At 40.8% G+C, this 24389-nt stretch overlaps 1 protein-coding gene across 2 annotated transcripts in view; it reads right to left on the bottom strand.

The window, feature by feature from the left end:
* The window catches only part of Ptprb (protein tyrosine phosphatase receptor type B), a 113413-nt gene that overhangs the window by 40134 nt on the left and 48890 nt on the right, over positions 1-24389 (bottom strand). For both annotated transcript variants that reach the window (XM_036169589.1, XM_036169590.1), the window contains 5 exons: positions 22602-22862; positions 16334-16600; positions 12179-12442; positions 7582-7845; positions 134-397 (listed from right to left, as the gene is read on the bottom strand). In XM_036169589.1, coding sequence (XP_036025482.1) covers positions 134-397; positions 7582-7845; positions 12179-12442; positions 16334-16600; positions 22602-22862 — 1320 coding nt within the window. The remainder of the gene's footprint in view (positions 1-133; positions 398-7581; positions 7846-12178; positions 12443-16333; positions 16601-22601; positions 22863-24389) is intronic.

Here is a 24389-nt window from a genome sequence, read left to right as displayed (position 1 = left end):
ATCACTATCAGGACAACTTTATGCTTCTTACAGTCCCTCCTTTATCTAAGTCTTAATCCAAATACTCGCATTGTCTAATATCTTAAATACATCACTGTGTCCACTCAGGCTCAAGAACAGTACTTCAAATTACCCGTGAGGCCCTCAATGAAGGCTGACTGCTGAACATCGCCACTGATGGTCAGGACAAGGATTTTGTAATGACGCCCTGGTATGAGCGCAGTGAACTGATACTCAGTTGCAGTGTTCACAAGGTGAATAGGAGGAAAGACCTTCATATCATTGAAGAGCAGCTGGACCTCATACTGGTCAACGTCCCCACTGGCTAGTGACCAAGTCACATGGAGGTTCTCGGTGCTCCTGTTGAGAAGCGAGAGATCCTTCACAGGCTCTGGGACTAGGGAGAGAAATGAAAAGATATTTCAGGAATGGGACTGATCAAGTTTACCTACACAATCTATGAATCACACTCAAGGAACTGCCAAACATCTCTCTCCCCCTGGAAAATCTTGAGTTACTTCATGCATAATGAAGTAAGAAAAATTGAAAGCAACTGCTTAAGTTGTGATTCCCCCCTGCCCCCCCCCCCACATAAATCTTATATGTTACATGTTGGTAGAATATAATTATAAAATGAGTTATGTTCTCAGTCAGAAGATAAAACAAGATGTCTAGAATTTTAATGCCTTGATGCAAGAAGACAGAGAAGAAAAATGAGACATGTGATTTTCTTTCTCCCTCACTCTGCTTGCTTTTATCTACCAATAAATATTCTATAATGGTAGGCCATTGCTTGGCTGAATGATGTAAACCCAATGTGGGCACACACAGAGGTTTCCTAGTGAGAACTTACCCAGAGTCCAAAAATCTGAGCTTGCTTTACCCAATAGGGCTGCATAAGGGGATGATTTGACCACAGGTGTGGTTACCAGGTATTTGGAAGGGTCTACACTTGGCTGTGCAGTGTGCTTTGATCTAGCAAGGGGGAGATCTTTTGCCTTGCTCCTTGACATTGTTATAAAAAAATCCTTTTGAATAAATGGAAAAGGATGTTGGGTATTGACCCAGGTCCTCCCAAGGCTCTCCAGTGTTTCTGTCTTTCTCCTCTTCACTATCTTTCTATCTAATATTTTCTTATCTCTCTCTCCTCCTCATAAGAACCCTTGAAAATGTGGGAGCTGGCTTCCCACAGATGGCACCAGAACTTGGGACTTGGGTACAGAGGAAATAAGTAAGAGAGAGAAGGGGGCTCCATGGAAGCAGTTGGACATATCTGGTTATGAGTTAAGGTTAAGGCAATGGTATTCTATTCCTCAGGAGTAAAACTGTATATAGACAAAGCAGAGTGGCTGAAAGTTGAGTTGAAGCAAGTAGTAAAAGTTATGCTGCAGCAAGTATCTCTCTCTGTCTAGGTTTCTCTCCCTCCCCTCTCCTCTCAATTTCTATCTACTAAATTAGGTAAAAGTACAGGATTTAGGTATAATGATGTGGTGTAGGAAGAACCTTAGGGTAAGAGCAGAATTTCCCTAGAGCCAGACCTGGTGCACAGAAAACCGTGTCCAGGAATGAGTAGCCACTGCGGACTTTGCAGTCTGAGAAAGAAAAGCCGATATAAGGCAGGGAAATAGTAGGCAGATGTTTGAATATTTCACTTGTAGAGAATTTGAAAACTAGGGGAGTTAAGGTAGAGCAGCAACAAGTGCAGAGGGTCTTGGAGTTCGTGGAGGAGCTGTGTCCTTGGTTTTCCGACTATGGGACTCTGGATGCAGACTCCTGGGGGAGAATCGGACTCGAAATGCAACAACGTTTTGAGGAGCATGGGCCAGAAAAGATCCCAGTGGAAGCCTTTGGCCTGTGAGCACTAATTTGGAATAGTTGGGATCTGAGTCCTGAACAGCAGGGGGGAATTTTCCCTGAGGTGGACACAAGGGAAACAAAACCTTCTGCTTTGCTGGAGCGGCTGCTAGATGGGAATCGCTCAATCAGGGTCAGTTCCCTTTTGGCCACAAACAAATGTCTTGGGATGAGACAAGGGAGGAGCTGAAGAGCTCGAGAGATTTAGTAATTTCTCTTTCTGAAAAACTGGAGGCTCTTCAGGTCTCCCCTTCTCAGAAGGGTACTCATCTTCCTTCTGTAGTGGTGGAATTAAACTCACCTGGGGGATCTATCAGAATGTAAAAGTCGACCTCGTTGCCCTATCACAAAAAAACCTCCTGGAGCATGGCAAACCCTTGCTGCTAGTCCTGTGTCTCCCTTTCAAGCCAGTATTAGAGAAGCAGCTAGCAGAGGGGAGGAGAAGCAAGGATTTCAAATGTTCCCTGTGATTGAGCAGCAAGACCCCCAGGGTAATATCATACAGGTGCATGTTCTGATTCCGTTTAAACAACTTAAAGAACTAAAAAATGCTTGCAACCAATATGGCCTGACCACCCTGTTTATATTTGCTTTGTTAGAGAGACTAGCTCTAGAAGTCTTGCCTCCTAGGGATTGAAAACTGATGGCCAGAGCTTGCCTGTCAGGCAGAGATTATTTACTGTGGAAAAGCGAGTTTGCAGAGCAATGTCAGGTCACAGCTGAAATAAATTGGGTCCAAGAGATTCCATTACTTTTGATATGCTTACTGGAGAAGGTCTTTATTGGGAGATAGGTCAGCATTTAAATTTTGATGTGGCAGTGTATGCTCAGGTTAATACAGCTGCCAAAAGAGCCTGGAATAAGCTTCCATCATCTGGAAGACAGACTGAGGATTTATCAAAGATAAGGCAAGGGCCTGATGAATTGTGTCGGGGTTTTATTTCTAGGCTAATGGAGACAGCAGGCAGGTTAATTGAGGATTCAGAAGCTGGACTTTTGCTTGTTAAACAGCTCGCCTATGAAAATGTTAATGCCACTTGTTGGGTTGCTTTGGGACCTTTTAGAAAGAAAGTAAACATCTCTGACTATATTCAACTTTGCTCAGATATAGGGCCCTTTTATAATCAGGAGATAGTCATGGCTGCAGCATTACAGGGAAAAACAGTCAAGGATGTTCTTTACCAGTAAAGAAATTATGGCTCAAGGCAAGGGGGAGCTGTCAGACCACTGGGAAGCTGCTTACTTGCTTGTAAATTTGTGGGATCAAGATGTTATGAGCCATATCAGAGTATATTTATATAGCCCCAATACAGTCATCACTAAACTAAAGGTTCCTGACCAGCAGTTGATAAAAAATAGTGATAGTCAAATGTCATATCTTTTGCTTCCTAAAGAAAGGACTAATAGGGATGGATTAGAGTATTTTAGGAAGGGTCATTGAGTACCCTGTACTCCATGCAGATCCTATAACTTAGAAATCTGACCATCCTGTGTGGATAGGTCAATAGCTCCTAACAGAAGAAAAAATACAAGCTATCCAGTAGTTAGTACAGGAACAGTTGGATGGTGGCCATATTGAGTCCTCTAATTCTCCCTGGAATTCTCCTATCTTCCTGATCAAAAGGAAGGGAAATGAAGATTATTACATAATTTAAGAAAAATTAATGAAACCATACAGCCAATGGGAGCTTTGCAGCCTTGATTCCCAATAGCTATACCAAAGGCTATTTATAAAATTATTTTGGATTTAAAGGATTGTTTCTATACCATCCCTTTGGCTCCCTAAGATTGTCAAAGATTGGCATGTAGCATTCCATCAGTTAATTTTAAAGTGTCCATGAAAAGATTTCATTGGAAGATTTTGCCCCAGGGAATGGTCAATAGCCCAACATTGTGTCAGAAATTTGTGGCTCAAGCTACCCAAAGGTGAAGATCAGTTTCAGCAAGTTTATATTATTCATTATATGGATGATATTTTGCTTGTGCATAAAGACGAAGAAATTTTGTTTGATACCCTTGGATAGCTTCAGCATTGCCTTACCCGTATAGGGTTAATTATTGCTCCAGAGAAAGTGCAAAGACAGCTACCTTTTCAGTATCTAGGAAATATATTATTTCCTAAGGAATTAAAGCCTCAAAAAATGGAAATAAGAAAGGACGGGTTAAAAACTTTGAATGATTTTCAAAAGTTATTAGGGGACATTCAATGACTGTGACCTTATTAAAAATTATCTATCAGTGATTTGGACCCTTTAAAAGGAGATAGTGATCCTAATTCACCCAGACAATTAACTGAAAAAATTAGACAGGTTCTTTTATAGATTGAGAGTGCTATTTAAAACCAGCAAGTATGTTATATTAATTATGATCTACCTTGGCATGCATATATCTTGCCCACTAGATGTACTTCTACAGTAGTATTATGGCAAAAATTCTTTTATGGTTACATTTTTCTGTTCCACCAGCTAAGGCATTATATCCATATTATGAAGCTATAGCTTGTTTGGTACAGAAAAGCAGGATTGAATCTGGATGTTATTTTGGTAAAGAACCAAGTGTGATCAGCGTTTCTTTCACAAAACAAAAAATTGATTGGCTTTTTCAAATAATTATTCTTGGGCAATTGCTTTTTCTCAGTTTTTAGGTCAAATTGATAATTAGTTTCCAGCTGATCAACTGTTACAATTCTCACAAATGCATTCATTTATATCTCCTAAGGCTGCAATGAAAGATCCCATAAGAGATGCTATGCTAGTTTTTAACCAATGGTTCCTCCAATGGCAGAGCTGCTTATGTTATCAATGGCAAAAGTTACATAGTTCAAACAACCCCAGTTTCAGTACAGATAGCAGAATTGAGAGTGGTGATTACAGCTTTTCAGTTTCTTGTAGATAGTTTATTTAATTTATATACAGATAGTCATTATATTTATAGAGCTCTTCAAGTTATAGAAACTGTTCCATGCATTGGGACTAGTAACACTCAGGTTAAGATGCTGTTTCAACAAATTCAATATGCTATTCACCAAAGAAAGCTACCATGTTTTCCATTAGAGCTCATTCCAATCTTTCTGGCCCTTTAGCCAATAGTAATGCGTCGGCTGACATATTAACATGGATGGTCACCTTATCCTAAGTAGAATTAGCTCAACAGTCACATTCTTTTCATCATCAAAACAGCAAAAGTCTAAGAAAGCAATTTAGTCTTACTAAAGAAGTTGCTCAATAGATAGGTAAGCAATGTGTGATGTGTCCAAAGTATTTTCTTATACCTTACTTAGTGGTAAACCCTCCAGGCCTTCTTCCTAACCATTTATGGCAAATGGATGTCACTCATATTGTAGAATTTGGCAAATTAAAATATGTACATGTGACCATCAACACTTATTCAGGATTTTTAATGGCCAGAGCACAATCTGGAGAGGCTACAAAGCATGTAATTGCTCATTGCCTGAAATGTTTCTTCTATATGGGGATACAAAATATTATTAAAACTAGTAATAGTTCTGGATATAGTAGTAGAGCATTTCAGCAATTTTGTTCCCAATGGCAAAATGAGCATAAAATAGGCATTCCTTATAATTCTCAAGGACAAGGCATCATTGAAAACACCCATGGCAGTCTCAAGATGCAGCTTCAAAAAACTGAGAGTGGAGAATTGCACACTCAGTCACCACATAATGCATTGAATCATGCTCTTTTCATTCCCATGAATTTTTTGAATGTGGATGTCCATAGGCAATTTACTGTGGATAGATTTTTGGCTTGATGGCACCCGAGTGACTTTTGCTCAGGTGAAATGGAAATGTCCTTGCTCAGGATTATGGAAGGGTCCCAACTCTGTTTTAATATGGGCTTAAGGGCATGCTTGTGCTTTTTCACAAGATGAAGTTGAAGCTCAATGGCTGCCTGAGCACTTGGTGTGGTGAGTGGAACAGAGGAATGTCAGCTCTGATGACACCATAGCTGCTGGTGCTCCTCCAGAGAAGCTGGAGTGAGAGCAGCTGAAAATCAGTGTTCTTGATCCACTGATGTTCCATCCTGCAGTCTGCTGTGAAGGAGTTTGGGACAAAGGTTTTTTTTTTTAAATTTTTATTTTTTATCACTATTTGGTATTCAAGGACTGAGACTGTGAAAGCTAGAATGTAAATTTGGAGCCCAGAGCCACAACCACTTCTGGTTGCTAATGGCAAACCACCATGTGGCTCCTTTAAGAGACAGTTTCCTGACTCCTAATAGCTGAACAGAAAGCTTTTCAAAGAGTTTTACAGCAGCTCAGTACAGTAACTCCACCTTCACCCTAGGGTAGCTCTCCTAGGGAAGGCTACCGTAAAACACAGACTTGTTTGGACTGGGTTGTTGCAGTGCAACAAGTTTTGGTAATGGGACCACTATACAAAGACTCCAGAGACACTGATAAGTTAGGCTCTGATTTCAAACTTTCAGGGGAACTTTAAAACTGCTGTCAGAACTGACTTTGAACTTGAAACTTCAGAAATATAACTTTTTTTTTTTAATTTCACCTACAATTTTAGCTGTGGTGACTCATGATTCATGTACCCTCTGTCCTGTTAGAAGAAAATATAAGCAGTTCTGTTAAGAGATCACTTTGAGATGTTTGCTAAAGTAAGCATAAGTAGTCCTATTGAGAGTTTGCTTTTGGGTGTAAGTTTGTAAGAATTGCAAATATGTATAGTAATATTCATGCTAGAATTATGTTAACCTGTTGATATTGATGAACTGTGGTTTGGTGAAGCTAAGGGAGTCTTTAGGTTTGATATAGTTGCATCAGGAGTTTACAGATTTATTTGATGCAGTTGCATCAAGAGTTTATTGATTTAAAAAAGGGCTTGGTACAGCTGAGGCTGATATAGACATCTTAGACCCATTCAAAAAGGACATTCCATCTCAGTCATCCTCTACTTCTTTACTGGGAGGTGTGGCAGCCATAGGGATTGCTGTGGTTGTTCCAGCTACTTGCAAATCTTAGTGGGGACCTTATTTAGAGCTGCAGAGTTAAGCTTTGTACTTTGCCCTGCCAAAGGCTGGTAGTCAGAGATGGATAAGTCCTTCTTGCTAGCTGTCAACCTAAGACAGAGTGCACTTGACGAAAAATGTATCTCCATGATGGGTAAGGCCAATTAGTGAAGAAGATGACCTAAGACAGACACAGTCTATCTGAGGGGTCTGGGGGACCCTTTAAAATATTAAGAAGGGGGATCTGTGGAGACTCATAACTCATAGACTCATAAGTTTCCTAGTGAGAACTTACTCAGGGTCCAAGAATCTGAGCTTGCTTTACTCAGCAAGGCTGCTTAAAGGGATGATTTGACCACGGGTGTAGTTACCAGATGTTTGGAAAGGTCTACATTTGGCTGTGCTTTGTGCTTTAATCTAGCAAGGTGGGTGTCTTTTACCTCACCCCTTGGCATTATTATAAAAAGCACTTTTGAATAAATGGAAAAGGCCATTGGGTATTGACCCAGGTCCTCCCAAAGCTGTCCTGTGTTTCTGTCTTTCTTCCCTTTGCTACCTTTCTGTCTAATATTTTCTTATCCCTCTCTCCTCCTTTTAAGAACCCTTGAAAAGGTGGGAGCTGGCCTCCCACAGCCTGAGGCAAAAGTTATTGGGACTATAGTTGAGTAGTTAGAAAGTAGAGGAAACTCAGGATTTCCATGAACTTACTACTAGTCTCGTCACCCATACTTCTGATAACACCTCCACTTACTTGTTCTTCCATTCCCTTGTTCACTAGCTTCATACTGTCCACTTTTGGTACTGACTGTGACACTGTACAGGCGTCCAGGGATGAGCTGAACAAATACACACTCATTTTCTGACTTCAGAATCCTTTTGGTTTGAACGAAGTTGTTTTTGTTTTTGATGGTGACTTCATAGTGGTCGAAGTCTCCAGTGGCATGGACCCAGGATACCTTTAAGTAGTCACTCCTGGCAGAGTTGCTGACGCTGATTCCCTGGACCTTGTCAGGCACTGGAAAAGAGAACAATGAAAGCTTTAAGTGGTTCTGGGAGAGCAGCAGATCAAAGATACCAACCTGAGACAATAAAACAAATAAGCTGGTTTTTATCGTGTGCATTTAAAAGAAAAATCTCAGACCTGTATATCACAAAGGGGAAATATAGTTATGTTACTTAAAATGACCTTTTAGCAAAACCTGATGAATGCATTCTAATCTAATAATAACCAACAGAATGTCTCTTATAAGATGAAACATTAAAATAACAGCTAGTGCCTAATATGAAGGATGGTGTAGATATTAATGACCGTGGCATACCTTGGTGACTTAAGTTACCAAGAAAAGCATAAAAAACTCAAAAGAAAACTGGAAAAAGAGAAAACCTGTATGAGTACATATATAAAGAGATGTTATGAGTCACGAGTCACCAAAGAAACTTAAGCCCAGACCCCAGTGTAGTGATATTCTGTTTTCCTTGGGCAAAATAGAAAACTGGACCCAGGCAGCTATGGGAGAAGATGTCTTCCATGTCCTTCAACAGAGATTACATATTGAACTTTTGTGTGTACACAGTGAACTATCACACAGTTCTCACATTTCTTATGAACTCGAAACACAGACATTTGGGTCTCTTGCTTTTCATATCAAAATATGAACTGCAAGTGAATCTAAGCAACACAATGATAATTTTGAAAATTCAAGTCCCCAAAAGATTACATACTTCTTACATACATAAAATGCCTTCTTATGTTAAAACAACTGAGAAATTAAAGCCTTATTAAACTAGGATGGTACGTAAGTAAAGCTATGCAAGAAAGAGATGAGCATGATGAGTCAGGAAGTTGGCTATCGTGGGATGGATTAGTCAGGCATGAACCATGTGATTGGATACAGATTACTGTCAATGTCCTAGCTAGCTTTTATTTTAGGCAGCAGTTTCTCATGCCATCTTAAATTCATAAAAATTACTAGCGAGATGCCTAGAAAAAAATCAAAGTGTCAACTGATGTGTGCTTTTTTTGAAGCAAGAACTATGACTAATGCTATTTTGTCAACCTGAGTCTCTTTCCAATAGATATATAAACAAATGATTCCATGGGCCGATGTTTTCCTTCTCCATGAGTAGGAGAATGCATTTTACTAGGAACACTGCAAAATGAAGCCATCCTGATATTAAAGGATGGTCTAGTTTTCAATTTAGGGCTGAATTTTGATTCAAGAATAAATGACAAGTCCTCTCTTGTGTGTGGGGTGTATATACATGTCACATGGTGTGTGTATGTGTGTGTGCGCGCATGCGTACACGTGCACGCACACACTCAAGCAAATGTAGAGGCCAGAGAATAACATGTTCCTTGATTATTCTCCACTTTATTTTTTGAGAGAGGGTCATTCGCTGAACCCAGAGCTTGTCAATCTGGCTTGGCTGGCTGGCCAGTTAGCTCCTGTCTCTGCCTCCCCCAGCCCAGGCCCAAAGTTTGACTGTCATAGATGTGTGGCACCATGCCAAGCTTTTATGTGGGTTCTAGACATCCAAACTCGGATCCTCATGCTTATGTGGCAGTCACTTTGCTGACTGAGCCATCTCCCCCCACTCCCACGTCTGTTTCTATTTGATTAGAACCAGATGTGGATGTTCACGGGGGAAGCAGTGACAGGAGGCCTATACTTGATCCGGAGCACCAAGCCTCTCTTCCAATTAGCTGTCTTTTTTAGCTCCTTTGCACACCTCTAGGCCTGTAGGAGTTGGGTTTACGTCACAGGATGTCTGCTTTGGCATATGCCAAGCCCATGTCCTTTTCTTTTACTTTCTACCAAATCATAAAACAGCCAGAAAGTCCATCATTTTGGCACTTAGACTCTATTTTTTATGATGCTTTTATACAGGTTGTATTAATATCTTCTGTTGGATTTATTTACTGATCGGTTTTATATTAGAACATAGTATACCACACGTCTAGAACAAAGACAGGGCTTTACCTGAGACCAATTAGAGTTCTGTCAGCATTTAGCTGCTGCAGAGATGAGAAATTCTGGCATGGCACTGTAGGCAGAGACTAAAAATGGTCAGTGATCTTGACAACTAACTGAAGGCGAAGCAATTACTTCAGGAAGGAGAAGTAGCCGAACACGATGCTAAGTCAATAAAGGGCTCTGCAGGTGGAACTGGAAGTCATTTGTGAGAGCTGCCTTAATGCACGGCGAGAGGACGTGACACAGGATTAGAAACATTGGTCTGCTCGCCCGAATGGAGGAGAGGAGCATTAGAACCATTAAAGAGCATTGAGACAGCCAGCCCAAATCAGCCCCGCAGCAACTCAGACACGAGCTTCCTGTTATAGTCATTGGCCTCTGTCAGTCAGGCACAAAATCCAAGTTCACACTGTTCAAGAGTCAAGATGCTGTTTTGAGCAGAAAATAGCTTTCCTCACATTTGGGAAAATTCTTAGCAAAAGGCCTTGCAGTATTAGAGTCATGTGGGCAGAGAATTCTAGTGAGGTGGGTGGACAGGAAGTCGCAGGTTGGTAGTTAGGAGACCTAGCCTTAGTTTCTAGTCAGTTTAAGGCCCGGAGTTGATCAATATGATGCTCAATAAGGCTACTCTGGGAGTGAAAAATCGGCTCTTCAGGTCTAAGTCACAACTGTAATTATCGGTATAATTAAACTTTAGGTTATTTGGTGGTAGAAAAAAATCTCTGTTCCCTAATAGTGCTTCTAAGTCTGGTTTGATGTAATAGCTGAACTTTGCCTTTGAGACACGTGACCTTGGAAAAGCCACACTTGGTTTCTGGGATTTTCATGATCTCCAAATAAGAAGCCAGAAGGACCATTTCAATGGTAGCATTCTGTAACCATGCAAGCAGGTGGCTCTTAATTGGGGACAGGAGGCACAAAGTCTATGAGACAGAAGGCTTATGTACTTTATCCTCGAAGATGCAGGGGCTACAGTGACGGTTAAGAGGTCAAGAGTGCTCTTACAGAGGACCTGAATTTGTTTCCCAGCACCTGAACCAGCTGGCTCACAACCACTCACAACTCCAGCTCCAGGGGACTTCACCTCCTCCTTCTTCTAGACTTCATGAGCACCTGCACTCATGTGCATACATCCACACAAAGACGCACATAATTAAAAAATACCGAAAACAAGCATTAAAAGAAATTGCTAACCCTTTCTTACTCCTCACAACTTTATGGGTTACTATGTTTCTAGGGTCTCCTTGTGGGTAATCAGGTGAAAACCCTTGATTCTGATTGTTCATCTCCCAGGAAGGCACCAAGTTCCTACTTAGCCGCAGCATCTAGGCTCACTAACAGGATGATGTCATTGTCCCAGGTGATCATGGGAAAAGAATAGTTTCAGGTGCAAGAGTCAGCCCAGAGTCCAGTGGGAAAGACTTGACACAATATTGATGTCAACCTTGAGCATAAATTTCAGATGTAAACCCCAGAAAAGTGTGAATGCATCGGGAAAAATGATAGCTGTCTATACTTAGATCCTTCCAGCACATCAAAGACCTGATGTTCATCTGCTAAGAATTTGGCTCCCTAGTCTAGGAACTATAAAGGGTACCATTTTTACCTTGTGTGCAAAGGAGGCACAGTAGTCTTGACCGACACGTATTTTGGGAAAGACTATAGAGTTGAACGATTTGTAAGCTCTGGAGTGAATCAGACCTAAATGTAAACCAAGATCTAAAATGTCCTAGGTGCTCAACAACAATAATAAACAGTTGGACAAATGACAACTTCCTTTTAACTTTTTTTTTTCATTTTTCTTTTTAAAAAATTTATGTGCATTGTTGTTTTGCCTCCATGTATATCTGTATGAGGGTGTTGGATACCCTGGAACTGGAGTTACAGACAGGTGTGAGCTGCCATGTGGATGAGGGGAATTGAACTTGGGTCCTCTGGAAGAACAGCCAGTGCTCTTAACCACTGAACCATCTCTCCAGTCCCTGACTTAATTTTCTTAACACTTGGTTTCCTAATCTGTAAAATAGGAATAATAATGACTATCTCAGAAAGGACTGTGTGAGGATTAGTTAGTATATATGAACCCATGTTCCAATACCCAAAGAATACTCCACAAACATTTATTGCCCTATTTAAATATAATATGTGTTCTGTCTATGAAAGGTAGGGCAGTCTTCCTGTAAATGTAACATACTGAGTTTTGTTTTTTGTTTTTGTTTTTGTTTTTTTTTTTTTCAGTTAAAATAGAAAGACTCCAGAGCAATTTTGTGATGTTGACTGCCTTTTATCCAGGACCACTGCAGGTGGTCCATGATGCTCGGAACCACACAGCGGCTCTGTGTCTGCACCGCCCTGTACCCTCCCAATTCTTACCTGTCCGTTCTTCGCTGAAGGCGTGACTTGCGTAATTGCCACTCCTGGTGGCTATGGTCACATTGTAGAGGCGGCCTGGGGTGAGGGAGCTGAAGGAACACTCACTCACAGACTTGGCAATGATGAGGGACTGAACCACCTTGCCATCGTGGGAGAGGGTCACCACGTAGTTATCCACGTCTCCAGGCGCTGGCAGCCAGGAAACACTGAGGTAATCATTACGGCCAGAATTGTTGACTGTTACCCCACTCACACTGGAAGGGACTGTATGTTCAAAAAAGAGGAAGAATCGTCAAAGACAACGGAATCAGTAATCTGAGTTAACGACTGTGCTCAGTGAAAACTGTGAAGTGGGAGATCTGAGTTGATACAGGGAGTTAAGGAGTACCAGGATCTCTAGGGGCTTTGGGAAGACAAACTATCATTCACCAGAAGGCTAATGGAAAAAAAAAACCAACCAACAAAAGCCCACAAGGAGGCCTTTTAGACGCCTCATAACCCAAGCATGCCGCCACTGTGACTGTGGGGTTTCTGTGTAGGGAGTGTTTTAGGAGGCATTTTATGGAAGTATGCCGGGAGGGTCTTGGTAGGAAAGGGAACACAGACTTTAACAGTCCAAATTAATCACTGAACCAAACTCATTGAAACAAAACAAAAACCAAACAGACAAAAACAAAGATACTTGAGAGTAAAGAAGAAAAATTCCTTGGATTTTCTGGAGAACTTAGACTCTGGGTTGCCCTTGACTTTGATGTGACCAGGTTTTTGTTGTTGTTGTTGTTTGTTTTTTAATTCCTGTGGTGTTTAATAGAAAGCTCACCTGGAGGCTCTATCCCTTTGTAAAGCATTGTCTGCCCTCTAGTGGACAGAAGCCTAAAAGCACACCCTGGAAGCCTGTCCATCTGGAGACTAGGCAGAGAAAGTTAGAGCTGGTAGACACCATCTTTCTGAGGTCAGACATGTTTATCCTCTGCTTGTATCAGTTAGAGATCAACACCACAAACATTGACCAAGAGACTTGTACTTTCCAGGTATATAAATGTGGAACAGACAGAGATAGATGGCTTAAGTTACAAGTTAAAAATGAGAGATTAGTAACTGGGGTATGAGTAAGAAGTTCACTATGGCCGGGCCGTGGTGGCAGTAGGCAGAGGCAGGCAGATCTCTGTGAGTTCTAGGCCAGACTGGTCTACAGAGTGAGTTCCAGGACAGCCTCCAAAGCTACACAGAGAAACCCTGTCTCGAAAAACAAAAAACAAACAAAACAAAACCAAGCCAAAAAAAGAAGTTCATTATGTATTGGAGATAAGTACCTAGTACACAGTACTGCCTTTGGTGATGGCAGACTGAACTCTTACAGCGCACATAGTCTGCACTGATATTTTCATTATGCGCTGTTTAATTTTTAGTTGGCCATTTTCACATTGTTGTCAAGGCTCCTGCATCGCACATTAAAGACAGGATTTGACTTGGTGAAACCTGAGCATCTTTATGATCTAATATGCCCAAAGTTCATCTTACACACAATTGATGAGCTGTCCATATGCTATTTAGAAAAGATAGAATTATCAGGAGTTTTTTTTCCCCAAAAGTACCCACTTGATTAAGATGAAATAGATACAAAAGTTATTTGGTATTTCTCTAGAATGAATATTTCCTCAAATTGGGATTAGATTGCACAAATATCTCATATATATGTTTTTTGAGACAGGGTTTCTCTGTGTAGCTTTGCCCCTTTCCTGGAACTCACTTTGGAGACCAGGCTGGCCTTGAACTCACAAAGATCTGCTTGGCTCTGCCTCCCAAGTGCTGGGATTAAAGGCATGAGCCACCACCACCCAGCCAAATAGCTGATATTTTAAATTTCAGTTCCTACCTTTTTATCTAGGCTGGAGACGTTTTTGTGTGCCTGCTTCAACTCTGTGGAAGCTTGTGTGAGGCATAAGAAGACTTTTCAAAGTTATTTGGATACTGAGAAATATATCAAGTATTTGAAGAAATGCTAATGGTTATCATTATGGCTTTGGCCATTGAATTATTGTATAATGTGCTGCGTAAAAACTATACTAATCTAGGAATTGTCTGAAATCCTTAGTCACTATGTGTATACAGTAGTATTCTATTTTCCCTTTCTGATGACAACAGTTGAATTAACATACCTATATTCATTCATAATTTTTGTTCTCAAAATTTTATAATTATCCTTCATAGACTTTCTCATACACTTTGAGTGCTTCTTTTGTGAATCATGAACCAAATAGTGATATTTCTGATTATGCTTAAAATACAGGAATAAAAATGATTTATAAAATAAAGTCTCATTTATTCCCAGTATTCACTGATTTCAAGTGATATCAGATGCTATACTACTTTCGTATATTATAATGGGTTGGAGAGCCCTTGTGGTATATTTATCAGTATTGTGGTAATTTTTTCCTTTGGGTGGTTCTGGGATTGAACCCAAAGTTTTGTGTATGTGAAACAAATGCTCGATCCCAAGGTCCATTCCCAGCCCTTTGTGGTGTTTAAACTAGAAATCAGTCTGGGACAGAGTGTGACTAGCTCCTCCCTTTCCTCTTAAAACTCATCTAGACCATATTCCTCAGCTTCCACTACAGTCAGAAGTAACTAGCCATAGCCACGCAACAGTTTTGTCAAGTGGAATGTGGGTGGAAAGGCAACCTCTGCTTCTAGGCCTACTAATCTCTTCCAGGCCATGTCCAATCTCTACCTTTATTCTCTGCAGAGGTGGAAAGAGCTGTGAGAATCCAGAGGAAGGAAACTGTTAGGTGGTAGGAGCCTGGACCCCTGATTGCTTCTTGGAGGAGAATCAATCGGTAAGAGTTGTCTAGTCAGGAGCAACCACATTGCACAGTTGTGTGGCAGGACACAGGTCGGTCTAATTTATACAGGCTGCAACTCACTGGAAGATGGATGCAAAGGCCTTCTTGGCTTTTTAGTCCTCACCCCAACTATACTACACCGAATCATGGTGCCAGTAACTCTCACCAGAGAAGAAAGAAGGTATCAAGAAAAACACAGCTGTCTTCCTACGGCTAGTGCCATAGAACGAGAGCACTGGTATACATCAGTGAATTTCTATTAAGACCAAGAGACTCATGTTCAGTTTCTTAGCTGCTCCTCTGAAAATTAATGCAAGCAGTTAATTAAGTCGGTGAGATTGGTGATTTTGGAAAGAGACCTTTTCCATGACACCACAACTGATAATTAGTATCTGAGTATTGGGTTTATAGAGAAGCCTGAATCCCACTTATAATAATTATATAAAATGAAGAGGTCAAGGTTATTGAACTGATTCTGAGTTGAACCATCGCTATCAAAGCTTCGATTGGGTTTGTGTATTTTTTCCCTCAGAAACTGGAACGTAAATTTCATATAATATATGAAATAATATGTTAGTCCTTTTATGTGCTTTCAATGTATGATGTAGAAAAATTCCACTTGCTTTTTTGGCATCTGTGGCACAGTAACCATAATGATACTTACTTGCCATCTAACTCAGTTTTATTTGGCAAGGAACACTGAAGGCCAGGAGCATTGTTTGGGTGGCATTCAGCACTCAGCATTCGATGATGTTGCTTACAAAATACATACGTGACTGTTACAGGAATGCAACATTGTCCTAACTATTGGAAAGTCTGAGGCAGGAGGCTGGTATGAGCCAAAGTTTAGAGCCAAAGTAGCAAGATTCTAGATTATGCCACTTAAGAATTACATCAATTCAATTTTGACTGTGTGAAGTGGATATCATTTTGCTTCTATGTCTTGAAAATAAGACTATGTGCATGGAAGATAGTTTATTACTTGTTTAACTTTAATTCAAAAACAAAACAGTTTCAAAGGTAACCAACCCAAGAGGAGGGCTAAGTTCAGGCACCAGTGGTTACCATGACTTGAAATGTTTTTCTGGCTTTGATGTGGTTATTGGAAATATAAGAAAGTTGGGTATTCTTTCTTGTCCTCCTGCCTCAGCCAAATTTCCATACCATGGACCTCTGTGTGTAAGGAAACCCGGCTTTGGGGAAGGAAGGAAACAGAGAGGCCTGATTTTAGAATGTTTAAAAACTTCCTGCTGGAGGCAGCTCCATGCACTGTTGTGTCTGGAAGTTGCAAACATGTGTCTGCATTTCTTACCTGTTCTACCTTCCGCCACCACCTGTCGGGAAGAAATGCCTCCGCTCACTGTGGTTACCACCACCGAGTAGAGGCTGCCGGATTTCAGAGCATGGAAACTGTATCTGCTGGTCTCACTGGAGACACTCTCGTTTTTGATGACCACATTTTCATGGATCAGTAACACTTGGTAGAACTCCACATCTCCTAAGGCCTTTGTCCAGTTAGTGAACAGACTACTGGCCATCCCTTGGTTGGTAACATGCAAGTCAGTCACTTGGGCAGGCACTAAAAAGATAATAAAAAACCATTATGCTTCATCACCCCAAGGTAGTATAAGAACGAGGAGGTCAAAATGGAGACAGATCGAAGTGCTATGGATAAAAAACAAGTTTTTGTTTTGTTTTGTTGTTTTTGGCATGGGCTTTTCACCCTGTTTCTTGTGGCATATGGACATTTATTTCTCTACAGGCTTCAATCACTTCAACCAGCTGTTTATTCAACAACTTTCGATCAAAGTCAGTTAAGGTCTAATAATGAGACAAAGATGCCTCTTAATGAGCTTTGACTTTGAAGTTTACATAACAAAGGCTGCTGTGTTAGAGAACCTTTTTATTTAATATGATCTTATCCATGCTTATTCTATAAGAACACAAAACCATGTAATCCACCAGAGCCAATGACTGTTCCTGGGTGGCAATGGGAAATTCCTTCAAGCTGGTAGTTAGGTTATGGTCTAGCAAGTTGGTCACTCACTCCCTTATAAATATATTCTCCAAAGGGCTATTGTTATGCTCATGAAAATGCCGTAATAACATAGGCTATAGAATATATAAAATAGCCGGGTGGTGGTGGCACATGCCTTTAATCCCAGCACTCAGGAGGCAGAGGCAGGTGGATCTTTGTGAGTTTGAGGCCAGCCTGGTCTACAGAGCGAGATCCAGAAAAGGCGCAAAAGCTACACAGAGAAACCTTGTCTCAAAAAACCAAAAAAAAAAAAAAAAAGATATATAAAATAGTAATGATAATTATATTAAGGAGAAGGAGTGAATGCCTACTACCTTTAAGTTAGAGCAGAAGGCGTTCTAGAAGTTATATTATCTGATATGCATGTGTCTATAAAGTTGATTTCATATTTCTTTTACTAATGAGGAAACCAAAGAATTTAGAATATAAGCTTTCTAGCTTACACTACAGATTGATAAATAACCAACCAGGTATCCAAGCTAGAGCTTTCTCATCCCTAACTAAACTTGTGACCTTTTCCTAAATTATCAATTGCTGTCACTTCCAACCCATCCATCAGTTGATGGTTGCAGATACTGAAGCTGGTTCTCTTTGTGCTTCTTTCTTAACTTACAATAATCAGAGCTTTAGTAGACCCCCTTCTCAAAGTTCACTAACTTTTGTATTAAAACGCAAACATGTTGGCCCAAAGTATTACCATACATATGTAGATCCTCAGAACCATCTGATTTAAAATTTATATGGGAAGTAAAGGAACATAATTATCAAAACAGTTAAAACAAAACAAAACCCCCAAAGCCCCACTAATCACAGAAACGAAGCTGAAAGACAAATATCAGGCAATTTTACCAGAAAGTTGTAGTAATCAGGACAGTATAGATAAAATTGGCAAAGGACAGACACACACATAAGGGGATGGAAAAGAATAGGAAGTCCAGAAAAAGACCAATGTATATACACATATATAATCTCTCTCTTTATATATATGTTTTGTTTTAACTGTTTTGATAATTATAGTTCCTTTACTTCTCATATGTGTATGCATACACATATATGTATATACACACATATATGTGTATATGTACCTATATGTGTACCTATACACATGCAAATACACACATATATACATATAAACATACATATATGTACATATACATATATGTACATATGCATTTATATACACATACATATATATGTATGTGTGTACAGATATGTATTTATGCATATAGATAAGTATGTGTATATGTGTGTATATACATATATATGTATATAGAGAGACTATATATATATATATATATATATATATATACACATAGTCAATTTTTAGAAAGATTCATAGACAATTTGGTGAAGAAAGATAGAATTTCAACGAATATCTCTGGAATTACTAGATGTGCATATGAAAAAAGGAAACCTTGACCTACATTAATGTTAAGTGCTATGTTAATATGTAAATGTTAAATATGAATTAATTAAAATGTAATGCAAGAACGGTTTGTAGGCCTGTAAGTCTACACTATAAGCATTCCAGGGAAGAGTCTCTGTGACCCTTTGTTAGGCAGAGTTTTCGAGTGTGCTACCAAAAGCACTGTGTATGAACGACCATTTTAGGCGTCAAAATTAAGCACCACCACTCACCAAAACACACAAAATTCAGTAATAAGAAAACTAGCCCCACACCAGAAGAAAACATTTTCAACACACATTTCTAAATTGTGTGTAAGATTCAAGAAATCTCAAAACTTTTGTTTGTGGGGCTGGAACGGTTGGCTCAGTGGGTGAAGCGCCTGCTTGGCAAGTCTGAGGACCCGAGCAAGCAGGGATCCTGGAACTCATGTAAAAACCAGGTATGGTAGCCAGGTGCTAATCCCCAGCACTCGGGAGGCAAAGCCAGGCAGAGCTCTGTGAGTTTGAGGCCAGCCTGGTCTACAGAGCGAGATCCAGGACAGGCATCAAAAAGACACAGAGAAACCCTGTCTCAAAAAACCAAACCAAAACAAACACAACAACAACAAAGAAACCAGGCGTGGTGCTGCTTGCTGTGATGCAGGCTGAGATGAGAGCATCCCAGGAGCTCTCTGGCAGGCCAGGCCGGCTGAAGCTGTGAACTTCAGTTTCAGGGAACATTGAGGTGCGGGCTGGTGGGGCAGCTCAGCAGGTTAAGGCACTTGCTGGCAAGCCTGAGGACTTGTGTTCCATCCCTGTGTGGCAGGAGGAGAGAGCACCGATTCCCACACGTTGTCCCCTGCCCACATACTCACAAAGAAAAACAAATAAACAAATGTAATTAAAAATTTTTTTTTTAAATGTGGAAAATGGATAGATGCAAGATGACAGCCTGACATTAACCTCTGGACACCACACAGTTACTCATGTGTGTGAGTGTACCTGCTTACACACAAGCTCACACATGCATACACCACATACACATTTGTTTGTTAAGAAAACAAATAGTGGTATTGAACAATGAGCGAAACATCTGACTGTAAACTTTTCCAAAGGAGACAATAGTGAAAAGGTATAGGATTCTCAAGCCGTTAGATGTGAGATCTCACTAACACACCTACTGGAATGGCTTAATTTTAAGATAAAGAGATACACAGACACAATACCACCTGCTGCCTGGAGCTCTCATACATTGTTTATAGAAGTGTAAAATTTAAAAATCTAGCTGGGCATGATATACCTATAGTCCCAGCTACCTAATGGGGTGGCCGAGACAGAAAGATCTCTTGAACTCAGGAGTTTGAGGATAGTCTGGGCTCTATAGTGAGACCCCCACTTCAAAACATAAGAAAATAAATGCTTTAATTGCAGCAGGAAAGAGACCAACATTTTCCTGCAAAGTTAAACAAATACTATGTTACACTTATTATATTACCTAACAATATGAGCAATAGGGGGTGATGAAAATATTAGGGTCTAAAACAATGCCTTGGGCTTTCATTTCCAGCTTTATGCTAGACTATTACCATGAAAAAAAATCACTCCAATAAACATATCCCACATACTGGGATGAAAAATAAAACAAGAATGTCGAGAACATATAAGGCATTTTCAGAGGCTAGTAAATAAGCGTCAGGCCACTGAAGTCCTGAAGTAAACTGTTGCCTTAGGCGTATGTTTCAGACATGAATTCAACCTTCAATTTTTACAGCACTGTGGGATCCTGGAGATGGGAGGCAAAGTGTAAGACTCTCTCAGGCTGAGAGAGCTGATGGCTGAGCCTATGTAGAATTGCATCCTGTGAGACTATGCCTTCTCTACTTCCCACACCCCGACAGCCTTCTTAGCATCTACAGGAGGAAACAATTTCCTCTGAGATTTTTTTTCTGTTAGATTTTATGACTTTATATGTGCTGGGACATGTCTCTGCCACGGATCTAAAACCCAAGCCTTCTTAGGAATTCTTAACCTTGAGATATTTTCCATGTGCGCACAACTGGAATTCCCCCAGTGTGGGTGCTCAAACCCGCCCCACCCCCACCCCCATGGGCTAGTTAAGTTAAGCAGTCCTGGGTACATGGAAGAATCGAATGAAAATTCTTTCCGAAATGCATCTTCAAACAAAGTCTTAGAGAATTGTCAGAGAATAAGATTCCCAGGAATGTAAGCTGAGAGAGAGAGAGAGAGAGAGAGAGAGAGAGAGAGAGAGAGATTTAAAGGAATAAAGCAGTATGAGCAAAGAGCAGCAAAAATCAACAAACACTATTCGTTGACTGCTGAGGAGTTCAGATTTCAGTATAATGATGGACAGAATGCAAAACAAATATGAAATTTATATGTAGTTATAAAAGAGTACAACTAAAACATATTTAAAGGCTTGGGATCTAGCTCAGTCATAGAACTCTTGTTCAATATGAGTGTATGTATACATTTAACTAAAGGGCAAAATAACATATATAGATAGGAGAAAACCAAAAAGAATATTTAAAAGTGAACAGAAATGTAACAGAATTTAATAAATTAGAGAGAGCTGGAAAAAGAATTCACGAGCGAAACACACAGCTGAAGAAATCTTGCAGACTCCAGACCAGGAAGCAAAGACGTGGAACTGGGAAACTTGCATGTCTCTGTGCTACAGATGGGGGATGAAAAGGAGGCCAGAGATGACAGTACTGGAGAGCCAATAGCTGAACATTTCCAGGACTGAGAAAAGGCAGTAATTCAAAAGAACAGAAGTCCCAACAAATCTCAGGTAAAGGAGCAAAAGGATTTCTGTACCAATTGCTCCTCTGAAACAGCAGATTCCCCAGAGGTAAAGGGGGCAGGGCTTAGAGCAGTCATCTTAAAGGGACTTCCCATGGGAAAGTAAGAATTAGGCTGGAAGCCTGCTTTCTAACAGAGACAATAAGTGCCAGATAAAATAGAAAAATACTTCCGTGTCCTGATAGAAAATATCTCTCAGCACAAGACAAAAGCATAGGAAACTGCTTTGCAAAACTGACGGCTACATAAAGACACACACACACACACACACACACACACACACACACACACACACACAGCAAAAGAGGAGAGAGTTTGTTCCTGGGACTCTTTCTAAAGACTGTCTTTCAGGATAAAGGACCACCCTCTCACTTGGAACTTCTGAGACAGGAAAGAAAGACGGACAGGTGGTTAAGTTGGAAGAAGAACTCAACAGAAAGAGCATGACTTCAGAAAGCCATGTTTTTTTTTTGTGGGGGGGGGAGGGATACAATTTACAAGGAGAAATAAAAGGGCTGGAGAGAGGGCTCGGCAGCTAAGAACACTTGCTGCTCTTGGAGAGGACCTGGCTTTGCTTCCTAGCATCCACAGGCTGGCTCGACACTGTCTGTAACAGCATTTCCTGGGGACAGGGACATTCTCTCCCAGCCTCTGGAGGCACCAGGCACACATACATACATGCAGGCAAACACTCATACATACTATAAAAAAAAAAAAAAAGCTGAAGAAAGAGGGAAGGGCGATAGACTATCCAGAGTGTATACATTGCTAACACCTGTCTTGGTAAGGTTGTTGCTCCCTGAGCATCACTGAGCAAAGGACAGGGATTCTAAGAGCAGGGCTCAGCATTGCACCTGCTGGCATCAGTACTCAAGTACTCCCTCTCCCTGGTTACATTGAAGCTAACTTATCCGTTCTCCTTCCTAAAGCCATTTCCCTCACTGTTCCATAGATCCCATACTCCTCACTGAGTGACGACACTTCCCCCCTCCTGACAATATCAACATCCTCTTTTCCTCTAGCTATTAGAATCAACGTAACATATCCTGCTTTTTAAATAATTAAAAATAATGTTTTCTATCATACTCCCTATTCTCAATAGTGTACCATATTCTGTTCTCTTTTGCAATAAAACCTCATGGCAAGGTCTACTGTATTCCCATTAGTAAACTATACTAAGCAAAAGAAGAAACTTGGGTAAGATATAAAATACAATAGAAAGGATCTTAATGTCACGCCAAGTACATAAGAGGCATACTAGGCACTTAATGGATATTTGCAAATTTCAGTGGATAGACCTTCGTAAAAATGTAAAAATGGTGACTATTATTACCCGTTCTTCCTCTTGTTGAAGATGACTGTTTTAAATCTCCACTCATACTGGTGACGGTAGCCTTGTAATTTCGTCCGGGGATCAGGTCCATAAAGGTGAATTCTTTGGCATCTTTGGAGAGTGATTTGTGGATGACTAAGAGGTCTCTGTCAGTCAGTGAAATGATGTATTTCTCCCATTCACCTGCAGGGGCCTGCCACGTGATGGCCAGTGATGTTTCGTTAGCATGTTTGACACGAAGCTGGAGGACAGCCAGAGGGACTGAGGGGAAAAAAAATCAATTGAGACTTGGGGTCACTGATCCAGCCACAGCCATTAGTAATTTTTAGAGACCATCTGTCTGTTCTGGTCTCTGCAGGAGTGGGGTGAGATCTTAACTGCTCAGCCATCTCTCCAGCTGTGAGAGTTTCTCTCTTCTCATGAATCCTTGTTTTGAACTCATTAAACAAAGTCCTGTGACCATAAAACTAAAATGAATAGACCATGCTTAAGTATTTAAGTGGGGTGAGAAGTATTTATCACTCTCAATGCTTAGAAAGACCAAGTGCTCTTCTGTTTCTGAGAGGACCCTGCTCTGTCTTAAAGAGGAAGGCAACTGGAAAGGAATAATAATAACCTCAGGAAGGATAGCCCTTATCTTTAAAGAATCTTAATTTCTTCCAGTTCTTTAAAGATGATATCATTATAATTTCTAGAAGACATTGTTAACAGCAAAATATGGGTCCCACGAAACAACAGGGAAGCAAAAATAATTTTTTCCCTTCTTCTTCTTCTTTTTTTTTTTTTTAAAGAGGGTGCCTGGACCCTATCATAGAGCCTTTGTCCAGTGACTGATGGTGGCAGATGCAGAGATCCACAGCCAAGCGCCAGGCTGAGCTCCAGGAATCCAACAGATAAGAGAGAGGAGGGATTCTGCAGGCAGGGGATGTCAAGATCATGATGGGAGGATGTGCAGAGATGACCAGCCACACTAGTGGAAGCCCATGAACTGTGGACTGGTGGCTGTGGAGCCCCCATGAGACTGGACTAGGCCCTCTGAACATGGAAGATGGTTGTTTGGCTTGAACTGTTTGGGGAGCACCCAGGCAGGGGGATCAAGATCCATCCCTGGTGCACAGGCAGGCTTTTGGGAGCCCGGTGCCTGTGGTGTGATGCCTTGCGCGGCCTTGGTGCAGTGGGAAGGGGCTTGGACCTGCCCAGGCTCAGTGTGCTGGCCTCTGCTGACTCCCCATGGAAGATCTTGATTTGGGGGATGTGGGGATGTAGGGTGGCTTGGGAGGGAGGGCAGGGAGATGGGAGGAGGGAGGAGGTGAGATCTGTGGGTGGTATATAGAGTGAGTAGAAAATTTCTTAATAAAGAAAAATGGAAAGAAAAAAAAAAAAGACAGGGTTTCTTCATGTAACAGCCCTGATTGTCCTGGAACTCCTTTTGTAGACCAGCTTGAACTCACAGAGATCCACCTGCCTCTGCCTCCCAAGTGCTGGTATTAAAGATGTGTGCCACCACTTTCCAGCTAGGGAAGCCAACTTTTAAAAGAGTTAGTTGTATAAAACTACAATTTGACTTGAAATGTCCTCTTCTTTGTGGCCCAAGGTGGTCAGTGAGAACAGTTCGCTGTTAGGTGATATTTTGATCGCATCCTGACAAAGTTTGCTTTGAGTCATAGAGTGGAGTTAGCCATTAGTTGACCCAAATTAACCATAGAGGTTTTGGAGGACTGAGGACAGATAGGAGACAGGAAGTAAGGAGGGCTGAGAGAGTATCTCAGCCCTTTTGGATGAAGGAAC

The sequence above is a fragment of the Onychomys torridus genome, chromosome 20, assembly GCF_903995425.1.
Source record: "Onychomys torridus chromosome 20, mOncTor1.1, whole genome shotgun sequence".
Taxonomy (NCBI): Eukaryota; Metazoa; Chordata; class Mammalia; order Rodentia; family Cricetidae; genus Onychomys; species Onychomys torridus.
This window is presented reverse-complemented; position numbering and strand designations above follow the sequence as displayed.